The sequence below is a fragment of the Podarcis filfolensis genome, assembly GCF_964270895.1.
Source record: "Podarcis filfolensis genome assembly, chromosome: 3".
Classification (NCBI taxonomy): domain Eukaryota; kingdom Metazoa; phylum Chordata; class Lepidosauria; order Squamata; family Lacertidae; genus Podarcis; species Podarcis filfolensis.
In genome coordinates, this window is record NC_139606.1 from 39867354 (window position 1) to 39892188 (window position 24835).

General features: G+C 41.3%; 1 protein-coding gene across 4 annotated transcripts in view; it reads left to right on the forward strand.

Annotated features, from left to right (window-relative positions):
• The first annotated feature begins 1874 nt into the window (after positions 1 to 1874).
• Positions 1875 to 24835, forward strand: part of SENP6 (SUMO specific peptidase 6) — a 46068-nt gene continuing 23107 nt past the window's right edge. The window contains exons 1-8 of one of the 4 annotated variants that reach the window (XM_083608121.1): positions 1875 to 2214; positions 2284 to 2726; positions 11534 to 11627; positions 13887 to 13950; positions 14571 to 14710; positions 15068 to 15169; positions 19458 to 19478; positions 24107 to 24177. In XM_083608121.1, the coding sequence (XP_083464247.1) occupies positions 2627 to 2726; positions 11534 to 11627; positions 13887 to 13950; positions 14571 to 14710; positions 15068 to 15169; positions 19458 to 19478; positions 24107 to 24177 (592 nt within the window). In that variant the 5' untranslated portion in view covers positions 1875 to 2214; positions 2284 to 2626. Of the gene's footprint in view, positions 2727 to 11533; positions 11628 to 13886; positions 13951 to 14570; positions 14711 to 15067; positions 15170 to 19457; positions 19479 to 24106; positions 24178 to 24835 lie in introns of all 4 variants that reach the window. The other 3 variants (XM_083608120.1, XM_083608123.1, XM_083608122.1) reach the window with 3 other exon arrangements.

Sequence of the window (24835 nt, forward strand, 5' to 3'; positions counted from 1 at the left end):
GTAAACAGGCAAGTGGAAAGCTGGATTTCTGTGATGAGTTCTCATGGGGAAAGAATCTCACAGCTGGATACTGGAATGGTGCCAAAAATACCATTACTGAATAAATCTTGGAGGAGTAACATTATCCTTTAACAAATATTTACTCATCCTGCATTTTAGAGGTGCATAAATATGTGTGAATGTGTGCATACCTATGTTGCAGCATTATTATCATTATTACTTTTAGTGTGCTCCAAGGAAGGGATATACAAAATGAAAACCAGATGACTTGAATGGAAGCATTTGTCCATCTATCTGGGTGTGTATTGTCCACATTGACTGGCAGGGGCTATCCAGGGTTTCAGACAAGTTTCTTTCCCACAACACTACCTGGAGATGCCAAAAACTGAACGTTGGTACTAGAAGACCTTCTTCCACCTGCTCTTTGTGCAGAGGCTCTGTCCTTTCTGGCTAGGTTAGACTTTGGTAAACTGATATTTGGTTCATTAACTTCCAGGGTTATTACTGCACTGTGCTCTATGTGGGGCTGCCTTTGAAGACAAACTTGCAAAGACCTAAACTTTCAGTAGCACTAGGGATGGCTGTCCAAAGAGAAAGCAAATTTATAGAAAGGCTTATTTTTTCATATTTCAGTATCTGTGGAAGAGACAGGCCTCTTACAGTACAATCCTAGTCATGCCTTCTGATAAATGCATACGAATTTGGTGTGGCTTACTCCCAGGTTTGGGATTGTAATTTAACAAACACAACAGGAATATGCTTCAGACGTATAAACACAAGTGGCCTTTAAAACTTTGGGTGAAGAGTAGGGCAACCATATACTTTAGTCGCCTTTGACTAGACTTAACCATCTGGGGTCCTTTACCTTTTTTTACCTTATATATAAAACAAGCCTTATTTGAATGACTGTCCAGTCCAAGCCAGGATTAAGGATAAGAAAGAGCAGAGGCCTTGAAGCTGGCACTCAGCTCTCCATTTTCACTATATTCAAATTATGGCTATTTAGTTAGCATATGCAAAGTTACACAAGCATCAGTCCTCTTTTTTGGTGATGCTTAAGTGCCCCTCTGCTAGCAGGGAGGAAACAATCTCCCTGACCATAGAATCATGGTATTGCAGAACTAGCAGATCAGGCGGCTTTGATTCTGGTATAAACTAATTGGAGTAATTAGAGCTATGTACTCCAAAATTGGGCAGATGTTTCCGCACTTTCAACTATAGCACATATTAACTGTTGAATAAGACACTGTTCTATCCAGTAAAATTCAAGAATGTCATTTTGATACTCTGTATTGACTTGTATCCGTTATACCAAAAGGCATCTTGAGGGCAGGGTGTTGCACCTGCAACAGTCTTTTTTCTTTCTTTTTTAATAAACAAAACACACTGCATTGCTATACTTATGCCACTGGAAACATCCCATATTTTATCCTGTTCATGATGAGGCTGCTTTACTCAGCCCAGAGCCCATTGAACTGGGGTTGGCCTGGAGGTGGGGAGGGGGGAGGAAATGTTTCTAAATACCGGTAAATGTTTGTGCATGTATGTGTATATAAGGAAATGCCTTATGCATATAATGCTTAAAAATAAATGCTCTACCCTAATGCTTCGAAGGGAAAGGAGTGAGGAAAGCTTGCTTGCCCAACCAGGCACTCGCCCTATCCCCCACCCTGAACAATTTCAAAGTTATTTCCTCGACTTCCCTCCGCTGATATGTCGTCGCCTTCTCCACATACTCTGCTCGCTCGCTCTCTCCCCCCACATGCAGCTGCGAAGAGGAGAAAAGCCACGGGGGCAACCCTGCTGCAACAGTGGCAAGCAGCCTCGCTCTGCTGCGGCCATTTTAAACATTTGGGGGGGGGGGCGGCGGCGGGAGGGATAGAGGTGCTGCGTTTTGCTTTTGCAAATGACGAACTACACCTTCTTTCTGTGTGCGTGTGTTTTAAGGGCTGGCCTCCTCCTCTGGAAAGGAGGGAGCGGAAAATAAATAAATAAATAAATAGAGAGAGAGAGAGCGAGAGAGGTGGTGTGTTGAGCGGTGCATGTCGTCTTCGGGAGGCTGGCTTTCGCTCTGAGGGAAGGCATTGACCACAGCAGCAGCAGCAGCAGCAGTAGCAACACGGGACGGGCGGCTCGACCCGGTCGCTGCCGTCCATTCTTTCTCGCCGCCCCCGCCTTCGGGTGCCAGGCAGCGGAGAAGAAAGGGCAGCCGGCGTGGCTGCCGCCTTTCTCTCTCGCGGGGGCAAGCTTCGCTGACGCCGGACACACCATAAGGGGAGGCAGCGGGAGAGAGACAGAGAGAGGGGGGAAAGGGGCCGCCGCCGCCGCTTCTGGTCTACCGGCGTCTGTCTCTCTCCCTCCCTCCCCCCCCCCACCGCCCGCCATTGCAATAGGCGGTTGGCCGGTGAGGGGCATTGGAAGTCCCTTTCTCTCCTCCCCCCTCCGGCATCCAGTCGCCGAGCGTGCGCCGAGTGGGCCTCAGCCGCGGCGGAAGAGGCAGGCCGAAGCGGGAGGAACGAGGCCTAGTGCCGTGGCTGCGCCTCTGAGGCGCCGGCGCCTGGGCACGAGAGGCAGCAGCTGCTCCCCGGGGGCGCGATGGTGTGAGGAAAGGGCTGGCCGAGCGAAGATGGCCGGCGGTGCTGGCGTCGGGGGCGGCGGTGTCGGGGGCGGAGGAGGAGTGGGCCGCAGCAGCGTCGGGGGCTCCAGACATAGCCTCTTCCTGGAGGGTGAGTTGGGTTTGTTGTTTTATTATGGCAAGCGCCGGGAAGGGGGGGGGGGAGCCCACCCAGGGTGGGCAGCCTAAGGACACCGCTTGCTTCCGAGTAGACGTGGAAAAAGAGAGCCTGGAGGTTCAGAAGGGGGTCGGCAGGTTTCCTCCCTCCCCGTTTGGGTGTGTGTGTCGCGGGGGGGGGGGGGGGAGAAGGAGAAATATTTCCCATGCAGTTTCGAGGGCTTTCAAAGGGGAGCGCGCGCGCGTGTGTGTGTGTGTGTGTGTGGCGATGGGTGACTGGCAAAGGTGAATGTTTAGGGAGAAGCTCAAGAGGGTTTTACTTTTTTGTGTATGGCTGTTCGCTGTGGTCAGTTGCTAAGGGCAGTGGCCTGTTTTTCATCCTTCCACCTCATCTCCTTTTCTCCTCCTCCCCCCCCCCCCCCCCCGCCGCTTCTTCGTATTTTCTATTTTAAAGGAAATTAGAAATGTCATGTTGAATATACTGGGAAGGAAGAACAGGTGGGTTGGTGGGAATCCTAACGTGGGAATATTGCCATGTAAGGTTTCTCTTTTTCTTTTCTTTCTCTCTCTCTCTCTCTCTCTCTCTCTGTTTTCATACCTGCTTCACTTGGAAAGGTAAGGGAAGACTTACCATATATAGAGCATGATCCTATACGTATTGGTTGGGCCCACTGTGTTACTTCTAGCAAAAGTGTAGATAGGGTTTTTAGACTTAATTAGTCCTATTTGTAAAAAGGTAGCTTTTGCAGCACTAAATGTATGAAGTACAGCAAAAAGTTTGCCAAGTACTCATATAATTCGTTCTAATATTGTTCTGTTTCTCTTTAGGGTACAGAGAGTTTAATGAATTGTGCAAGCATGATAGCTTTGCATCCTGTTTCCCCACAGTGATAATGCAACATGCTGTCTTCTAAAAAATACTTTATCTGGGAGATAGATTTCAAAGAATAGTTCCTCTCCTGTTATGCCTATTTTTAAATGGTAGTATGCATTTATACATCACATAATTAGAGAGATAATATATGTGATAATCCTGTCAAACATATTATTTTTAGTGTTTTGTTCCATAAATCAAATAGTACTGAGGCTTCAAATTGAGAGATGGAGAATGATGAGTAAAAGTTCATATGCTTTCTTTCATATTGATCTGTTAAGGGAAACACTAATTTATTATAATGTACAAAGAGCAAAATCAATGGCTAGAAGGTAATTTGAAGAATCTCTCCGATACAGTTCTTTGGATGGGTGATGTAGCAGTGCAGTGTCAGAAAATGACACTGCACAATTGATGCAAGCTGAAAGAAAAGGTTTAAGCTTGATCCACAAATGCAACTATCTACACTAGTGGGTGCTCAATATAGAAATGAGTTTTACATGCACAGGAGCCTTTATTCACGTTGCCACTCACAAGAATGGTCGCATGTGTGAATTGAGTCTACTGCTGCCTGTTAAGAGTTGCGTGTTCCAAGTGAATGAAGGCTGCTTACATTTAATATTGCCAATATGTGCAGAAGCTGATTTATTATCAGGACAAAGAAACTGACTAGTTTCTGCTACCCTGCCACAGTAAGTTGCAGTACTGCTGTTTACACATTTGCAATCCCATTTAATAGGTCAGGCTTGCACTCTTGCAACTGTGAATCAAGCTTAAACCTCTTTTAGCCAGCATCTGTAGTTTCCGCAAATTGGTTTGCTTGGTCACACCGGCCTGCTGCTTAAATTGGCAAGATGATGAGGGTGTTGTTATGATTCTCAAAGAAGTAATCCAGTTTGCTATTCCAGGCTGTATTCTTATGGGGGCATTGTATTGCAGAGTCTTGGTAGGTGTCGTGAGGAATATTGTGGGGGAGTGATTTTCTCCTCAGTGAGATATTTCCTTTCCACATGAAAATCTGAAAGCGGACATGAGTTGTCCCTGTTTAGATGTAATGTTCTTCATCTGATCGCTATGGTCCATCTTATCAGGCTAAGACTGAGTGTTGTGGCAGGAGTCTTTCCTCCCTTTGGTCACATTCCTTAATCCAAAACTTTCTGGGGTTTGTTAAACCACACTATTCCCTTACATCTAAATCAGAAAACAGAGGTTGAAGTGATGACTATAATTCTGGCTTGCTAACCAGAATCAAGCCATGACTTGCAGTTCTTTGAGAAAGGTTTATTGGACTAATATTTTTAAAGTCTTGACTGGGTCAGTAACAAGGATACTGAGTGCCAAGAACAGTTCAGAGTATGCCAGCATGGAACATATGCAGACAAAGCCATCTGTTGCAGATGTGCCATTATTGGTGATGGTGGTTAAGAACTATGACAACAAAAACAATAGTCTGGAATGTATGATAGGTGATTACTATTTAGATTACAAATTTATTTTATTAGTAATCTCATATATATGGGGTATGACAGGCTTCTAGGTATTGCATTTATACACTATATTTCATTCAGTTCCAGTTAAATGAAATAGTGATTATTTTCAGTCGTGTGCTGAAGGTAGCTAAACAGAATCAAAGCATAAAATAATTACCTTAAATAAACACAAAATAGAAAAGCAAGGCCTGTCCCTTGCTACTAAAATTTGACTATGTCAGGTGGCCACAGCAGGAGTTGCAAATGAAGGAAGTGCTTGGTCTGGTAGTTAGTGTTTTCTTTCACAAGAAAGGGCATGTTGGTATTCTTAAGCCCGATTAACAGTATTTTAAACTTCTACATCTATATAGTTTCTAGGAGATGGCATAGGTCTCAACTTGCACAGCTTTTCAGGCTATGAATACATTTTAGACTTAACTGAACAGTGCACACAATCATGTTATGGGAACATAGTTGCATGAACAGATTTTGACTATGATATGCGATGGTCCCTATCAAAGTGGCTGGGCCATCCAGTGTCAAGAACGTTAGGCATGTTTAATCCCTTCTTGCTATTGTTTCCAATGAATGGTGTTCATTTCCAATAGGAACGAACAAAAATGAGGATTTGGGGCATCAGGATTTTGTCATAATTTTTTTTGTATAGAATAACTAAATAGAGTAAATGTATTTCTATATAATTCCCACAGCAAGCAAGCAATGACTTCTAGTGAGAATGAAACCATTTCTGTAGCAATTTCCTATCTTTTACTTTACTGTGCTGCTCCTGTTTATTTATTAATGTTTGCATTCTTTAATGACTTCTGTTGATTTCAAAAATTCAGTAGCTTTAAAGCATCACTGCACTTCTGAGTCTGTAAGGAACTTTTGATCATGGGGCACAGGATTCTGGGAAACCCTACATGTAATCAATTTATAAAACCAAGTTCCAAATGTTCTTTGGTACTTTAGTATGCCCAAGAAACGAAACATAGGATGGAGCTATGTAGATTGAAGCAGGTTTGCTTCTTTGTAGTCAGCATCACCAGGAGCAGGGAGCTAGTTTAGGAGCCCACTCTCATGATCTCTGAAAGCATCCCTTTTACTTCCTCTCAGAAACGTGAGCCAGTGTGGTGTAGTGGTTAAGAGTGGGAGATTTGTAATCTGGGGAACCGGGTTCGCATCTCCGCTCCTCCACATGCAGCTGCTGGGTGACCTTGGGCTAGTCACACTTCTCTGAAGTCTCTCAGCCCCATTCACCTCACAGTGTTTGTTGTGGGGGAGGAAGGGAAAGGAGAATGTTAGCTGCTTTGAGACTCCTTTGGGTAGTGATAAAGCAGGATATCAAATCCAAACTCTTCTTCTCTTCTTCTTCTTCATTCTTATCAGGAAAACTAAAAGGCTACATTTGGTTTGTGGTTTTGGGGCAGGGGAAGATGCCCAGTACTCCTCTATGTAAGTTTTAAAAAGGCTGCCTGGATTTGACCAAAGGCTCTGCTAGGCCCACACCCTAATCTCTGCAGTGGCTAACCAAATTCCTATGGCAAGGCCGCAACTAGAACATAGTCTTCCTCTGCTCATGATCCCCATCAGTGTGTTCAGAAGCATGATGCCTCTGATACTAGAGATAATACAGCGCTATCATGACTAGTAACCATTGGTAGTCTTATTCTCCTGACTTTGGATGGCCTTGTACTTCTGACAGTGTCACTGGTCATGAATAATTTCCATTCTGAGGGCAGTTCAGGTGAAGGAACTATTTCCCCCTTATTCCCCTGCCTTTGCCACCAACCTAACAATATCTGAAACATATTTTCTGAGCTAGGTAAGTGGACGTGTGCTTTCCTCTTTAGCGCCTGGAGAGAATGCTCACTGTGGGTAAACACAGGGCATGACTACATTTTGAAAAGCTAGTCTGCCGTAGGTAACAAACTTAATGATGGATGAGATCATACTTCATAATATGTAAAAGGAAAGATTTTTGTTGGTAGGATGAGTGGATCTTATATCTAAAAGAAAATGCAGTGTGTGTTTCACATCCCCCACCCCCCACTTTTTTATTCTCTGTGCTTGGTAATGTCTTCCCTAGCAACCATTTCACATTTTGGAAAACTGCCTCCCACTTTGAAAACCATGGCTTTATTACCATTCTCTGCAGTTTGTTGTACGGCAGCATTAATACACTTTGGACTAAAAACTGTTTATAGACAGACTTCCAAGGAGGCGAACAATTTCTAATATTTTCCCCTTAGATATATTTATTTCAGACTTAAGTGAATAAAAGGATTCCATTAGCACTTGCTCTGGTTTCAGTTTTGCCGCTCCTGCAGATTTTTTATCCCAGCTAGGACACCGAATGGCAAAGAAGTGAAATGGGCTCACTGTGAGGCAGGGTAGCTAAGAAAAAACACATCTGACAGTGTTCTCTCCACCCTCTGTGTTGTTTAGTAATAAGGACATCAGCAGTTAGAGAACAAGGTGGAAGCCGGTTTCTAATTTACATAAGATGATGTACTGAAGCATGACTAGGAGTTAAATATGACAGAGTGACCTCCCCCTCCAATTCTAAGCAGTTTCCTGCAAAGTCTCTCTTCTCAGTAGTGAAATCTTCTGCTTTAGGATACTGTGTGTTCTAGTACTGTATACTCAGGGCCAGCTTACCTGAAAGAGCACCTCCCCCCTTCTGTCCCGTGTTTCTGCATTGGCTCATCATTTAAACTCGTGCTTCTATTTCCTGCAGTTTTATTAGGTCTTTTTATTTTGAGCCACTGGCTACCTAGCTCAAATTTCTTCTAGCCACCTGCTACTTTTATGCTTTGTGCAGTTTTTTCAGAGCTCCCATTTTTGCCTCCCTTCTGATTCTCTCACCCAGTGGTGGGTAGCCTGTGGCCTTGCATCATATGTCATGTGCTCACTGGGATGCTGTGTACCCATTGTTGCTCAATGAACCACCTCTCTGAGAACCACTTCCTCTTCCACATAAAGTGTATGCTTGGGAAAGGTGTCTACGGATGGGAGGGATTTGAATCAGCTTATATTTGAAGATGAATTTGCGCTTTCTGAAATAATAAGCAAACAAAAACACAGCCATCATTTGAAATGTGCACTTCTCTGAATTTGGCAGTGCAGTTCGCCAGCCAAGCAATATGTACCAAAATTCATATATTTGGGCGGTAAAGTGGTCATATAAATGCCTATATTAGTTAAAATAACATGATGCATCAAATTAGGGGAAATGCTTCAAGAATGTGTACATTAGGCAAAATTGCATACAAAATATATATACCGGTACATATGTATATGTACAGTGGTACCTCCGTTTAAGAACAGTCCGGTTTAAGAACGATTCGGTTTACAAACTCCTCAAAACCGGAAATAGTGTCCTGGTTTGAAAACTTTACCTCGGTCTGAGAACGGAATCCGAACAGTGGAAGGGCACCAACGGTGGGAGGCCTCATTAGGGAAAGTGCGCCTTGGTATAAGAATGGACTTCTGGAACGGATTAAGTTCATAAACCAAGGTACCATTGTATTAGGAAAAACACACATTAAAATGCTGTTAAATTTTCATGAGGCTCTTTCTCCAGAAAAATCTGGATCTGATCTAGAGAGCTGAGTTTAAGATGGTAAAAATGAGAAACCGATTGAAACTGACATATTTGCCTATCCATAGTAGTGTTTCAGAACAGGAACAATGCAATTCTGCAGCGCTACAAACTGCTCACTTTTGGATCTGACCCCACATGACACCTGTACACCCAACAGATTACCCTTGAGGGGATGCAGCCACTTTCCTTCATGTTTCTCTTTTTTTCTGAAACCATCTTTCCTCTGAGCTTTCTGTGTTTTAGTTTTTGTTTATCACATACCTCTAGACTGACCTGTGCTTGCTCCTGTATTCAGTTTAAATCACAGCCAGACTGACTCAATACTGTTTCTTCATAGAAGCTGGATTGTGAATTACTTTATTTCCTGAGTAGCTAAGCATTCTGAATCCTCACATTTAATTCAAATAATGATCATCAGATGATTTACCTGCATAAGTGCAATGCAATACAGAGTACATTTAGTTCTCAGCAGTAATTGAGGAACATGATGCTAATTCATATTCTAAAACAGTGGCATTTTCTCTCTTTGCATTCCTAAGGTGGTATGCATGCCAAGGTGGTGTACATTCAGCTATTATATAGAACAGTGAGAGCTTCCTCTTCATTACTATTACCATGGCAGTAGTCCTGAACCAGCAGTTGTCGTTTTGATATATGTATGCACTAATGTGGATTGAAGAGTCTCAGTTGAGTGGTGAAAGTGAATAGCCCAGATGGAAACCAGTTACTATTCTAATAATGTTCCCTCCTAAGGATAAAATAAAGTACTGAAGAAGGGGAGGTATCCTTTTGTTATTATTTTTCTCTTGAAATGGAATCACAAGTGGATATGTATATGTATTTTGCCTACTAAACATTTCTTTTAACTATTAAGCAACAGCTGTATGTGCATCTGTTGCAGTAGTTGTTGGGAGCCAGTTTTTTCCCTTTCAGATACTGTTTAAAGTGCTACAGAAACCTGAAAACCTGGTTGATCAGAGACCACAGCAGGATAGAAAAATGATTATGTATATTATGGGTAATAATAGCTATGCAAGAGTGCTTCAGAATCTTGTAAAATTATCATATGTATGCAGCCTAATTTGCCATGGTTGCAGTGAGCAACTTTATTAAGCTAAAAGTACAAATTGTACAAAATACTTGGCGACTCTTTGATTTGTATGAGTCCCCAGGAAAAAGTCATGTTTGAGGAAATGTTGGATTTTGCTGTTGTATAGATTTTTAAGAATACTTCATGAATGAATCTAATTGGGCATGAGAATGAATTTTATCTGTAGTGAGAGTCATATGAATTTAATTTCAAAATCTGAAATAGCACTGTAATGTACTTGAAACACTGCTTTTGTGGTAAATTGCAAGAATTATTTAACCCTGATATTGTAAAAGACAGTGGCATCGCAGATAGAAATACATAGAGTGAATATTCTTTTGGGAGGTTTTTTGGATGCTACATATAGTCCCAACTAGTGTGGAGTGCCCAGTGCTGCCCATACATTTTTAGAAACCAAAAATATATTGTGATTTTTAAATGGATAGTATAATTTGTGAGTTTGGATCCATTGTGCCCAAAACTGGGTGAAATTACACTGAAGTCACATTTTTGTCCGCCATTTTGATTCAAAATGGTGCCCAACAGAGACTTCTATCCCCATCTCGAGAATCCTCATGTTGAATTTGGTGAGAATATTTTGAGAGGCAATCAAACCTATGCTCCCAAACAGGCAAAGTCACACCAAAGTGATGTTTTGGTCAACCATCTTGATTCAAAATAGTGGCCAGCATCCAAATGGGGATAAAGGCCACCACCTTCAACCTTATACTGAGTTTGGCAACAGTATCTCAAGAGGCATCTGAACACATAGAAAACAAGCAGACAAACCATTTAGCAAAATACATACAGTGGTACCTCGGGGTTACAAACACTTCGGGTTACAAACTCCACTAAACTGGAAGTAGTACCTCGGGTTAAGAACCTCAGCATGAGAACAGAAATCACACGGTGGTGGAGCAGCGGCAGCGGGAGGCCCCATTAGCTAAAGTGGTATCTCAGGTTAGGAACGGCTTCAGGTTAAGAACGGACCTCCAGAACGAATTAAGTTCGTAACCAGAGGTACCACTCTAGTAGAGATAGAGAGCATTGTTGGTGACACTGAAATGGAAGAATCCCAGTACCTTTTGGAACCTCCATTGTTTAGCAGTGTAGTCTTGGCAGTTGTACCACCCCAGTTTTTAAGAAAAAAATGATATCCCCTCCACAGAAAAGTCTGTAAATACCACATTAGAGTTTTCAAGCATTCTGTGCAGCGCTGTGAGTTCTATGATTATCATTTGGAAGCAGATGTGGATCAGCCTTTTAGACCCATTAAGTTCTAGCAGTTATTTTGTCATTAAATCTGCTACAATAAAACATTCCACTGTTCACCAAAATAAACCTTAAGGTTTTTATTGAAATAATACTGTTAAACATAACTTGCTTTTTAAAAACCTTCTCATGACAGTAACGGAATTCAGAGTGTAACTAAACATTATTGCTATCATCAACATTATGTTCCTGACTTTGGTTTACATCAAGAATGAAGGACCTCAGGCCCTGGGGTGACATGGGATCCTCCAAGCTTCTCTATTTGGCCCTCAAGACTTTCCCAGGTTTTGCACCTCCCTGGCCCTGTTCTGCACCCTCCTTAAGTGGTTGTTTCAAATGTTCCAAGGCTGATAAATAGAAAAGTAAAATAGTGTTTAAAGTATTGTCTTGCGATCTGTCAGCTAAATAGTGGAATTGTTAGCTGTAATTTTTCCTTTCTTCGTATGTGTTGCTTGGAACCTGAACTGATTTTAACTTATTTTTGTTTCAGCTTTGGATACATCACAGTCCAAGCGAGATGGAGGTTTCAAAAATACCTGGGGCTTTAATTGTTCAGACGAAAGTGAAGGAGATGCAGAAAAAGAGTAAGGATACCTTAATCTAGGCTACAGAAAGTAAAATGTGGAACGTTACAGTAATTTGAAAACTGAGTACCCCTTCAATTCTAATTCTCTAAAGTGGAAGTGTTCTAGAGGGTCACTAATTCATACGCACAAGAGGGTCACATTCATGTAAGGTTTTTCTCAGGCTAGTTATTGCCTAAAGATGTTACGGATTATTCCAGAAGCAAATAGTAGGTTTCTTATTTTTAATCTTTAATAACTAGAATCTTGGGGAATTAGTTCAGTTATGGAGCCTACCTCGCTCAGGTTAAAACAATCGAGTCAGGAACATTTGAAATGTTTTAAATAGCAAAAGAATTCAAATTTTTTTGGCACGTCTTCTAGAATAAAAAAAACTTGAAGGTCATATAGAAACTTCATTACATGCATGCTGTTATGTGTCTCTTGAGATGGCTTTCCACCCTACCCTGTCCTATTTACCTAAACTGAAGACTACTGTCTTGCAAACTTCTTAGTTTGGAGTCTTATAAAAATCCTGGCTTGGAAAGTTTATAGACAACAAATTCTTCCATTCACTTATCTCCTACAACACTATATATTTATGGGAGTATATCATTTTTTGAATTTTACTGATTGGGGATGAGTGGTAGACTGACATTCAGCCTCCTTGCTTAATAGACTGGTGGAGAAGAGTTATGGAACAACTACTGGTAAGCGAGCTAATTATTTTTGTTAACAATATAATTGGATTTGGTCTCATGAACGTTTAAAAATACTAATACAATACCAGGGTGAAAAAGTGACAAGTGAAACATAACAACAGATAGCTGGATCCCACGCAAAGGATAGGTGATTCTTTTTCTCTCACAAATCTCAAAGTCAGGTGTGTTCTATACCATATGACACTTTCCTCAGAGAGATAATCCTGTAAATAGGAAGACATTTATACTTATGAAGTTTGGCATTTGTGTGTATAGGCCAGTGTACACAATGACTTCCTGATGTGTGCACATGGTAACATATGCTGTACATCTCCAGTGATTGCGTGCACATTTTTCTTATATTAGGATCATTCCTTTTTTTTTAAAAAAGGTCATGTTTGAAGCAGTCATGACATCCCCTTCTAATATACCACAGTTGGTACTCATTTTGGGTGCTTCAGTTTCAGAATAATAGTACTTATTTGTGCACTGTGCTGCTAATTAACAAAAAGAATTTTGTGTTTTTATTTTCAGTAACTTTCTCGCAGATTTCTAATGTTTGTGTTTGCTCTTGCCCAGGTTCTAGTGCTTCATTTCCACCATCCTTTTATACTGCAATTATTTAGAAAAGAAAGGAACCTAAATCATAGCATAAATGCAGAGAATTGTTTAGTATCAAAGTTTAGGAACAGTGGATGTTCGAGGCCCAAGTGGTTGTATCAACTGGATCTTGAAACCCATTTTCTGTTGAGATAACAATGGAACCTTTTCCCAAGAATGCAAGAACTGACTTAGTAGGATGAGATCAGCATGTTTTTGCGGCCCCCCCAAAAAAGTCCGCTAAAAACTGAGCATGCTGTAGCCATGGAAGGTTGAGTGACAGATAAAATAAAAGGGGTAGGGAGTGGAATGGCAGAATCCTGGACAGAAGCACTCTTACTGGGATGCAAGGATGCATTTTTCTGCAGTTTCCACTTGTATTAATTCTATTCTTCCCTTGTAAATGCAATGGATGTACTAACTCTGGGAGGAATACTATTTTTTCTAGGTACCTAGTATGGTGCCAAGAAGATTTACTGTATATTCCAAAAACAGAAGCACAACCTTCAGTGTGAAATACTTTGATCTACACACAAATGGTTAACAGCTACACATTTATTGCTGAGCATTCTGAAGAGAATCATATTTAGATTTACTGCTAAATTGTACTGCCTCTTTACAAGCAAATGTTCTGGTTACAAAATTAATTTCAGGTCTAGATCTCAAATTCTGTGTTTGCTTAGAACAATGTCCATAAAATTCATACAAAAGTGGTACTGTGAAGCCATCTGCTAAAGTAATTCTACATATTACCAGGTTTGTAATACTATTACTGACATTGTATTTCCCCCTGTCTTTTGTATACACTTTATTTTGAGGCAAACTAGCACCAAAATATTTTAGAGGAAAGTGTAAACCACGTGATTGTTTAACAGATTGAGAACATTACTTGGACCTTTTTGCAGTAGTTGTTGAAACCCTGTTTGCTATTATTGAATTACAATATACATATTTTGTTTCCTGTTCTTTGCCTGTTAAGTGAAGCCAGTCTGCTGACTGTGGATGAGAGTGATGGAAGCTGCAGTCCCACTGGTGGGAAAAAAGTGAGTATTTATCAAATATAATGTACATGAAAATGCATATTTTATATTTCACATTGAGCGAAACATTTCAGTATGTCACTTTTTAAAAAAGAAGTTCTAATATGAGGAGGTGACTGCTACAAACTAATGCAGTGTGTATGCCGCTAAAAAAAGAGCACACACATGCTTTCTTAAACTCTATCAGCAACTTACTATATGGCCTTGCAGCTTTGGAGCTTTGGCAAAGTGGAACTTTTGGCTTCTTGTGTGTGTGTAAAAACAATAAACAATCATTGTTTTCCTGCAAAGGAACACAGTAAATAGTAAATCACTACATTCTCTCATATTTAAAGTTTGCAACATAATTCATCTGACAACCAGTTTCATTTGTATTATTATCACAGGTGGCAACTGTTTGTGTGGAAGTTCTGTTCCTGGCCCCCAAGTGCGTTGGCAGAGTGTGCATGACCCCATCCCCATCCCCTGTTCTGTCCTCTTCCAGGTCCAAAAGGACTTTTGTGTTGGCTGTAGGTGTTTGGAGGATTGAGAATATCTTAGTATTTGAAAGCTCAATAAAAATGTAAAATGTCTCCATCTGAGAGCTGCTGCTTTGTAGATTAAACTTTTGCTAATTGTTTCAGGTGCTGCGATTTCACTCAGGAACTATTGGTGCCAGAGGTGATTCTATGAGAACATATGCTAGACGAAGCAAAATTGAACCTGGTGCTTTAAGAGTAACCCCAATTGGACTCAACATGTTGGGAAGCAGCAAGAAATTGAGGTATAGTGATTCCTAATATACTAAAAATTATTTAGTAAATGGCTTGTTTCTGGGGGAAATAGTGATTGTGAGAATTCTGCTTGTGAAAGGACCTTAAGTTTGTTAGATTTGCACCTTTGGAAAATAGATTTAGATGCTCTATTTTTAATATCCAAGTGTTGTTGTGGACTCATTTCTTGCTGCAGCTGGCTAATCAAAAGTGTCAGTGTAACTATGATTAGGTAGCATAGTGGAAGTGCTGATTCAGGTATCACTTAGAAAGTGAAGTAATGGAGGAGTTTCTCTAAGCAGACTTATAATTCTTTCTATGCTGTGAATTTTAACATTTTTTTCTTACCTGTTTTTTTCTGTTTGCAGTGAAAATGTTCAAAATATTCCTTGTTCCGCAACAGTAGTACAAGCTAGACGCTGTCACCATGCTCATGCACAAACATCTTTAGTAAAAACAGCAGCACAAAGGTAAGACTTAAAGGACATACTTAATTTCTCTTGTGAAAAAAACAGCTTTGTACGCTGTGGGTCTTTCTTTAAATATCTGCTTAGAACTGAGTAGTGTTGGGGGGACGGATCATGCACACCTCTGTGGGGAAAGAGTTCCACAACTTGGAACCACCATAGAAAAGGCTTTGTCTATAGCGCCAACCAACCAAATTGTCCTAACAGGTGGCCACATGAGTAGTGCCTCTGAGGCAGGTCTCAGTGCCCAGGCAAGTTCATATAGGTAAAGGTGGTCCTTCAAATAATTATCCCAAATAATTTAGGGCTTTAAAACCAAAACCAGCATTTTGATTTGGGCTCAGAAACTGGTAACCAGTGCAGCTGGTACAGAATCAATGCCATACTCTGTTAATCTTGCTCCCACTTACAGGGCAGCAGTATTCTGCACCAGTCGAAGCTTCCAAACAGTCTTCAAAGGTGCCCTTGTTGATTGCATCACCTAAGGCATGGCTTTGAGGCAGGGCCTGATATCTCTAACTAAGATTATAGCTGGCATATCAACTGAAGTTGAGGAAAGGCACTCCTAGTCAAATATCCCACCTGTGCTTCCACAGTGAGTGTTGAGGACAGGAGAAGCCCCACTGGTAGTATAATTGTGCTGATTCCTCCTTCCAGATTGGCTGGTTTTCTCACCCAGAGCTTCATCTTGTTTTTCCCTATCCAAATCCAAGAGTATAGAACAGCTAAAGACTCGCATTAAATGCGCACAACAAAAACAGGTTGGGTGTAGACTTGTGAAACACTACTTGATGAGAAAAAGGATCTATCAGAAAATATTACAGACCTTACAAAAATGTAGAAACTTTGAAAAAGGGTAGTGCTGCCATAGTGGGTTCATCATGTGCTGAAACAGCACAAAAGTCACTTAGATTATCTGAGACTTTAAATTGTATGTATTGCAACCAGTCTAAGAGGTTCTAGAATATTTTGTTTCTTATCTGGCTAGGGGCTAAGATAGAGTAAGTGAATTAGGGTCTTTTCTAGACCAAGTAAGTGGTACGTAGTATAACTGCATGGCGCCCAATGAGTTGTACTTCTAAGGCAGCCACAATGAAGCTTCACTGGGGAATAAAGACACCACATCTCTTGTCATCTTTTACTTACTTCTGTCCTACTTGTATTATTTATGGGTCAACCCATACATGGAACTCTCCGTTGTTGAAGCTTTGAGTTTTCACCAGCTTATAGTACTCATTTAACAATCTAGAAGAAGAAATATTTTGAGCACTGAAGGTCCACCAAGCTCAGTCTGCTTACTGTGTCTGTGGTGTAGGCTTTTCATCTATACCTTTCCTTACCCTGACCGAATCACAAATTTGGATATTGTATGATAATATGCCAGGTCCTGAACTTGTTAACCACACTTGAGCCTTAATCTAAAGTCTGACCCTGTGAACCTCAGATATGGGGGCGGGGGGGGGCAGCAGTGACATGGAAATTTGATAAATAAAATAAAAATGTTTCTTATTTAAAGTCTGGTTGATTGTGCAGTCTTCCTACTGCACCATGGGTTTTAATAGTGCATTTCTTAAGGAATCAAGGTTTGGACTTTGAGGGAAATAGTTTTGAGTTTTGCTTTCCTTGATGAGGTTTTTTGGTGAGACAGAAGCTCTCAAACTTTATGTGGAGGATGGCGATGAAGTAATAGAATATTCCCTCCTCTTATATATATTTTTAGAAACTAAAATAAAGTTAACAGCCCTCATGTACCCACCCCACCCCCCACAATTCCATGCTTATACCATGTAAATAATGCAGTCAGACATTAAGTTTGTAAATAGTTTAAAATTTAGGTAACTACTCCCTATCTTAACAGATTTTCCCAAAGTGAGCCATGGGTAGCAGCTGGTGAGGGGCCAGCACTGTCATTTGCACCACAGTATTCTGTTTGTATACTGAGGGGAAATTGTTACTGTATCCTACCAAAATACAGTTGAGTGGTGTAAGATCCCCAAACTTCTTAGGCAACGGTAGTCCACCAGTTACTTAGTTTCACCTGTGTACTATAACAAGTGCTCCCAGGCAACTTGGGTTATGTCCACAACTTATGCCATATGCATCTATGACTTGTTAGTCATGACTAACTTAAATTACATTGGTTTAAATAGATCTGGGACGCGGGTGGCGCTGTGGGTTAAACCACAGAGCCTAGGATTTGCCGATCAGAAGGTTGGCTGTTCGAATCCCCGCGACGGGGTGAGCTCCCGTTACTCGGTCCCTGCTCCTGCCAATCTAGCAGTTCGAAGTGTCAAAGTGCAAGTAGATAAATAGGTACCGCTCCAGCAGGAAGGTAAACGGCGTTTCCGTGTGCTGCTCTGGTTCGCCAGAAGTGGCTTAGTCATGCTGGCCACATGACCCAGAATCTGTCTGCGGACAAACACCGGCTCCCTCGGCCCATAGAGCAAAATGAGCACCGCAATCCCAGAGTCGGTCACGACTGGACCTAATGGTCAGGGGTCCCTTTACCTTTACCTTTAAATAGATCTACTCTGGGCATGACCAAGCCTGGATTCAACCCACAGAAAAGCAGAGTGAAACATTCAGAGTGAAACTTTTCTTTTCCAAATGATATATTCCTGATAAGAGTTTCAGTAAGATTAACGAAACTTATCTTCTCTTGAAATTAATTGAGACAGAATCCCCAAATTTGCATCATATATTGCTTTTGTGACTTGAGGTTTGGTTGCCTATGCAGCTCGAATGCCATATTTAGAAAGTTTTTAAAAAGTTTTTTATGAAGAGGCAAAAGGATAAATATTTTTAAAATGGCAACTTTGTCAAATGTGAATACACCATTGCCAGACATTTTGGAATAGAAGTGTTACTTTGTTCAGATTTTTAAAATGCTAATACCTGGCTTAGAAACGAGGTATGTAGAGGCTAAGGGAATGGAAACTGACAGAGTACGGTGCAAGTCTTTGGAAAAGGATGCAGGTGTAGGAAGCAGGGGTTGAAAAGATAAAGACAAGATGGGAACTAAACAAAATAAAGATGGCAAAGCCTGGGAATAAGATGGGGATGTTGAGGCTCAAATGGGCATACTCCATTGTGCCTACCGTATTTTTCGCCCCATAGGACGCACTTTTTCCCCTCCAAAAATGAAGGGGAAATGTGTGTGTGTCCTATGGGGCGAATGCAGGCTTTCGCTGAAGCCTGGAGAGCGAGAGGTGTCGGTGGGCACCGACCCCTCTCGCTCTCCAGACTTCCCGCACCTCTCCGCAAGGCGTGGGAGCCCGGTGTGGGCTCCCGCGGCTTGCGGAGAGTTGCCTGCATGCCGAAGGCTGGGCGCGCTGAGCTCAGCGCCCCCAGACTTCGCACACCTCTCCGCAAGGCGCGGGAGCCCTGCGCTGGGCTCCCGCTGCTTGCGGAGAGTTGCCTGTTCTGGGGTCGGGGGAAGCTCGGACTTCCCCCGCCCCAGCCCCGCGCCTAGGGGGTGGGATACATTTTTCCCCTTTATTTCCCCCCCAAAAAACTAGGTGCGCCTTATGGGACGGTGCGTCCTATAGGGCGAAAAATACGGTAATTATTTAATCCTTAATTATTTAATCCTATTTTTACCAAACTTTTCTACAAACCCAACCATGTGAACATGTGGGCCTTGCTGCCCAACATGGATATTCCTTTTCATTCTTTCTTCATATAATATAAACACAAGAGATTGATTGTCCCCCTTTCTCTTTCTTTTCACCACTTTTTAAAAACACTAAGGAATTATTTAGACCTGGAAGAAGGCAGATTCATGTGAGACCTGAATAGGAAGTTTAGAGACAGTTGCTTGAATGTGATCTGGTGCCTAGATGCTGCTGCATCATAAAATCTCCTTTGTATGTGTTCCCACTATTTAGTGGACATCTCGCTAGGATCATCTTAATAGTTTGGCCTTTAAATTCTTAGCAAAAGGGACTCAATGGTTATACAATAGTGTTAATGAATGTTTGTTATGCTGTTATTTAAATAACCTTACAGAACTATAATATGCTGACACAATACATTCAGTTATATTCTGACATACATTCTAGGGAGCATTATGCCAGTAACTGTTGACAGACTTGGAATGATATGGTATTACACAGCTAAAAAGTGTGATCTTTTTTGGCAAATTTAGATGCTAAATGCTACTTACAGCAAAGAGTTCAAATTTAATTTGAATATTGGATATCCAGATACAGATTTCTTTTTTCAAATCTACTGATGTTCTACAAATTAAGGGCTTTGTATCTTATTATATTTTTCTCTTTCATATTTTAAGCAATCTGGATCGAAAAGAAAGGTAAGCTCAATGGTGACATGAGCATGGTAATAAAAATGTGGTGGAAATAATGAAGTTGTGTCTGATAGCTAAATCCCCACTAGCAAGCTTAATGGTCAACATTGATGGAAAAAACTATTTTGCTAGAATAACAATTGGTGTGTTACCACACATTTAGCTGTAATGATTTTTTGTTTGTTTAAATTGGTGTGTTTTCTTGACTAAATACCTGTGATACATGTATGCATACATCTTTGTGCACTACATATGTCCATCTATGTAGCACAGGCATTAAGGCAGCAACTCCACTTAACTGGAAGCACGCACCATTGAATTAAATTGGACTTTGTGAAGACTTTGTTAGGATTGCACTGTTAGTCAAGAAAACAGTGTTCTGTGACATGCTAATTTAAACAGAAATTCCAGTGTAGCAAAATGGGTAGCAGTATCTTAAATGCAAGATCTTGCTTGCTGGTGGGTGGAGAAGGAGAAATGTGTCTCCATTGAGATTGGACAGAGGAGGACATTGGCCAGGGCAAACATGCAGGAGGTTTGGAGCAAGAGAAGGTACGGCTTCAGAAGGAAGGTAAGGGAACTTGGGACATCTTACATCCTTGTGATCTAGCTCCAAGCCCACACCCATGCTTAAGATTATTACTGGGTCTACCAGAATGGGCGTTATTGCTGGTAAATGCAAAACTGACTGCCAGTAAAAAATCAGCTAACCAAAGCTGCATTAGAGACTTGGCTGAATGATTCAGAGGGCTCAGTTTTGTCCTATATCATCCTGGACTGCTACTCTATCCAGCACTTGACTTGTGCAGATCATCAGGGTGGGTATAGAAAGGGTTGCAGTCACTTTTTAGGTGTATATTTTTGTCTTTTACAATCATTTGGTGTTAATTTGTAAAGCCAGAAACTGCATAGTTCCCACTACGTAAGGGACAGTGTCTTGCCATGCCACCCTTCGTGTCAGTTAATATCAACAAGGGGAGTCCTTGCTCTAGATCTCCTGATGGCAGATAGGCCATTCTGTGAGACCATGAGGTGGGCCTGTTCTGTAGTTATTTAGGCAGTTCTCTTTCTACTATGGGAATTTCACTTTCACAGATGTTTCAACCTTGATTGGATCTAGAAAGAAGAAGCATTTTAGTATGTGCCTTGGTTGGTGTGGTGGAGCCTTTACACTAGTATCCTAGAGGTGGGGGTGAGATAGTGTGTTGGTGCAAGAAACCATTGGAGCCATTGTGCAAGTTGTTTCTTTACATAGTTTATATAAGTCTGTGTGTGTGTGTAGTTGGATTATAAGCAGAACTGATTTGCAACATTGTGTTTTCTGCTTTAGATTTATTTAAAGCAGTATATGAAACAAATATACACAATATTACTCTTGTTACACAAAAGTACATGTTTGGTTTGCTTTTTCACTTATTTAGGAAGGGAGTATAGTGGATAAAAATAGCATTTTTCCTTTATAAATTTTCAATAGTCAGAGTTATTTCTGTCAGGAAAAGTGCAGTTTTGATTTTTATTCTGAGGATATTTATCTTATACATTTTATAATAAGGACAGAACATTACTGCAACTTCCTTATACATGGGAACTTCTTTCTTTTATACATGTGGATATGTGTTAAAAATGAGAGGGCAGTTTAAAAAAAAACAGATAAAAGGGAGAAAGAAAAGAAAAGTGAATAAAAAATGAGTAGAAAATGAGTAATAATGTAGTGGTATTGTTGAAATGGAGGCTTGTATATGTATTTTTCGCTCTATAACACGCACCCGACCATAACATGCAAATATTCTGAACGAAACAGCGGATGTATGATTTTTGTGGTTCATGCTGTGGCCACAGACATGTGATCTGACGGTGAGTTTGGGGTAGCCCAATGCAAAAATCCTGAGGATCCATGTGGATCCATGCTTTGTAACCACGTTTTTGCACCACTGCGGCCCCAGGCAACAGTGGGTGCGTGATTTTTTTGGTGCAAGCTGTAGCCATGGACATGCTATGTGATCTGATGGTGAATTTGGGGTGACCCAGTGCAAAAATCCTGAGGATCCATGTGGATCCGTGCTTTGTAACCATGTTTTAAGTGGGGAGGGAAGGAAAAGCACTCAAGGGACAAGGAACACGTGTGGGGTGGGTGGAGAAGGATGCTGTTAATAATGCAGAAGAGGGGTATAAGAGGAGAAGGCTCCTCTCCTCTCCCGCTTTGCTCCTTTAAAGCAAGCAGGCTCTCTGTCCCTCTCTCCTCCCCACTCAGTGGCTCTTCTCCCGCTTTGCTGTTTCAAAGCAAGCCACGGAGGAGGGAAGGAAGGGGAACCATGGATCCTCTGCTCATGACTGCAGCAGATCCCCCCGCCATCCGTAGGCATTCGCTCCATAAGACGCACAGACATTTCCCCTTACTTTCTAGGAGGAAAAAAGTGAGTGTTATGGTGCAAAAAATACGGTAGTTAAAAAGGGTATTGGTGAAGGTCCCTGCGTCAAGGCTAAGACTGCAGTCCCTGGAAGTGGCCTCTGATGGTTCAGGCCTCCTTTGTGGGTGCGCCCTTACAATTCTTAATAAAATAAAATATTTTATTTATTTATTTAATAAAAAGGGGATAAAAAATAAAAATCCTAGTCTTAGGATCCTTGTTGTGCCCATCTCTGGCAGCCAGCAGCACCCACATGCCAGCAAGTGAAGGTCTGCGCCGTGCCTTGGCTTTCCTGGGTGAACCCTGGCACGCATTTCTCAGTTGGGCACCGGCCTGCTCATTTTGCACCAACTCTCTCCTGGTCCCCTCCTACCTTTCTCCCTTGGCGGTTGCTATGGCAGCGATGGCAATTGGTGGGTGCTTGGCTGGGGGGGGTGGTGGGCTGCTCTGCTTTGTTTTTAGTTCAGCTCTGGAGCCTCCGGGCCCTGGAGCTCCACTGAGTTGTTGCTGGGGCACTCTTGGTCCCAATGGGGTTGAGATTGTCAGGGGAGTCCCGGGGGCTCCGTGTGGCCTCTTTGGTTTCTGTGGTGAGCACTCCGACTCTCCTTGGATCGTGGTGGCGGCAGTGGCTGTATTAGTGGTGCGGGGACCAGTCAAGCAGTGCAGCTGGTGCTGCTTAGGAGCTCTGCGGGGCCATGGTGCTCGCCATCTTGCCTCTCCAGAAGTTCTCACATGTGAATATGTTTTGATGTGGTTTGTCTGAAACACTGAACTACACCTTGACTTAGAGAGAAAGCACAAATGTGCTTAGATAAGCCAATGTATGGCATAGCATGTGGGCCAAACCAGGACTAATGGTTAAGCTTTATGCTTGTTAACCACAAGCTGAGATTTGTTCTCAGTAAACCACACTAAGCTGCTGTCCATTTTATTAGAACTAAAATTGTTCTATGTACCTCCCTGAGTTTTGTTCAGGCAGAGGGAATCTTCAAATCATTGTTTTTTTCCTAGTACTTGGGTTTGTTTAGGCAGGGGTTTCATTGTGACTGCTCATTAAAGATTACTAATACTAAAGTGGTAATTTATGTGACTTGTTAATGGAATAAAACAACTTTATTTGAGAATTTATTCTAACCACCCCTGCTGGAATTAAGCTGAATGAATTTATCCTGTGGCCAGAAACAGCAACATGTGCACTATGGACACGATGTCATATGTCTTATACATTACTTCTTTAGATGTTGAACAATTATTAAATATGAGAAAATTTCAAGCAGGAATTCTGTTAAATCACTTAAGTGGCTTGAGGTAGAAACTACAGTAGAGCCAGCTATATAAACATGTCTATCTTGCAAATAAAAAGATATGAAGTATTAAAGGCTGTGTCAGACACACAGTCGCAAGAGAAAACAGCCACATTTTATGCAGTGAATTGAGTGAAAACATCCAGAAGCTTAATAAAACAACATATAACTTTCTGCATCCATAATAGATCAGTTGCATATTGGCCACTTCCCACAGTGGGCCTGCAACCTGTGCTCACTTTACATATACTATTGCAACATACCACGTGTAGAGAGAGAATAAATAAATAAAACACACACACCTGTGCACCAAGTTGGTTATCCTTACTTCCTGGGTACTGGGAAGGTCGTGGGAGACCCTTACCAGGCTCTGGTAAGTAAGCATTTGGAAAATTAACAGGTATTTGGAAAATTAAAAATATGCTGCACATAATCAAATTTTAGCTGGGCTTTATCAAGACAGTAGTAGTTGTAACAATATTAAAAAGTTCCTTCCAGTAGCACAGTAGAGACCTCTAAGGTGCTACTGGAAGGAACTTTTAAATTTTGTTTTGACTACAGCAGACCAACACGGCTACCTACCTGTAACTAGTAGTAGTTGTAGTCTTTCTGCTAAACTTTTAGTTTGCAGTGCTGTATGATGGATACTTTTGCAATCAGAAAAGTAGTGTGTATATGGTTACTGCATTTTTTTTGGGAGATATTTCGTTAAAAACACTGCAAAACTTATCTTTTCTCATTTATCCTGACTATTCATTTGTTTGCATTGGAATTGTGTTTGAATATGCACATTTATTGTTTTAGAACATGGCAAGCTTCAATATTCTAAATTAAGATTTCTGCAGTGTTAAATCTTTTGTTTTTGTTCCATTTAAATAAGCCATATATTTTCTGAATACAGCTTCTAATTATTTTCCCCCAGAAAAGAATATCCTCCTAACATCCAGAAGATAGAAAATGACTATGATAATTTGTCTCGGCTTCAGGAGATGCGTAAGTTTTTTCCTTTGTTTTTACTTCCATTAAATGTCTGTCAAATAGGTGTACATTATATATGGATTAAGTGCATTAACGAATGAGTAGAAGCACTCTTGATAAAATATGTTAGAATGGCGCATGTTGCCTGCTCTGTCAGTAGCTGAAATGTGTTAGTTGAGCTGACTGGAGTATGTTTTGGTTTCATCAGTGGTCATTAAATGTGCCGGTGATCAGTGGTAGACGTCATGGGAGTGAATAAACTTAAGCTTCATCCAGGTAACACACAGTTGATCAAAGTGGGTAGATTAAGTAGGCTAAATCTGCCTGTTCTAGATGAGATCAAATTATTCTATACTGTATAGACCAGAGTTTGGACCTGGATTTGTTACTGGATTTCCAAGTGGCAGCTGTGGCCTGCAGTGCTTTTTCTTGGCTTTGTTTGGTATGTTAGCAATACATGCTGCAAGATTACACATAGCTGGCCATTGTCATTTGTGCATTGGTTACCTACAGATTAACCTACTGAAGGAGTTTCCAAGCTGAGTTTCATTCTGGTGGTGTGCAGTATATCTGTAGAAATAATTCACAGTGCTTACAATGGCTACAACAGGCAGAAAAAACTTGTTGTTCTCTCTCACACACTTTGGGTGAGCAGTAGTTGCTTTCAAGAAGT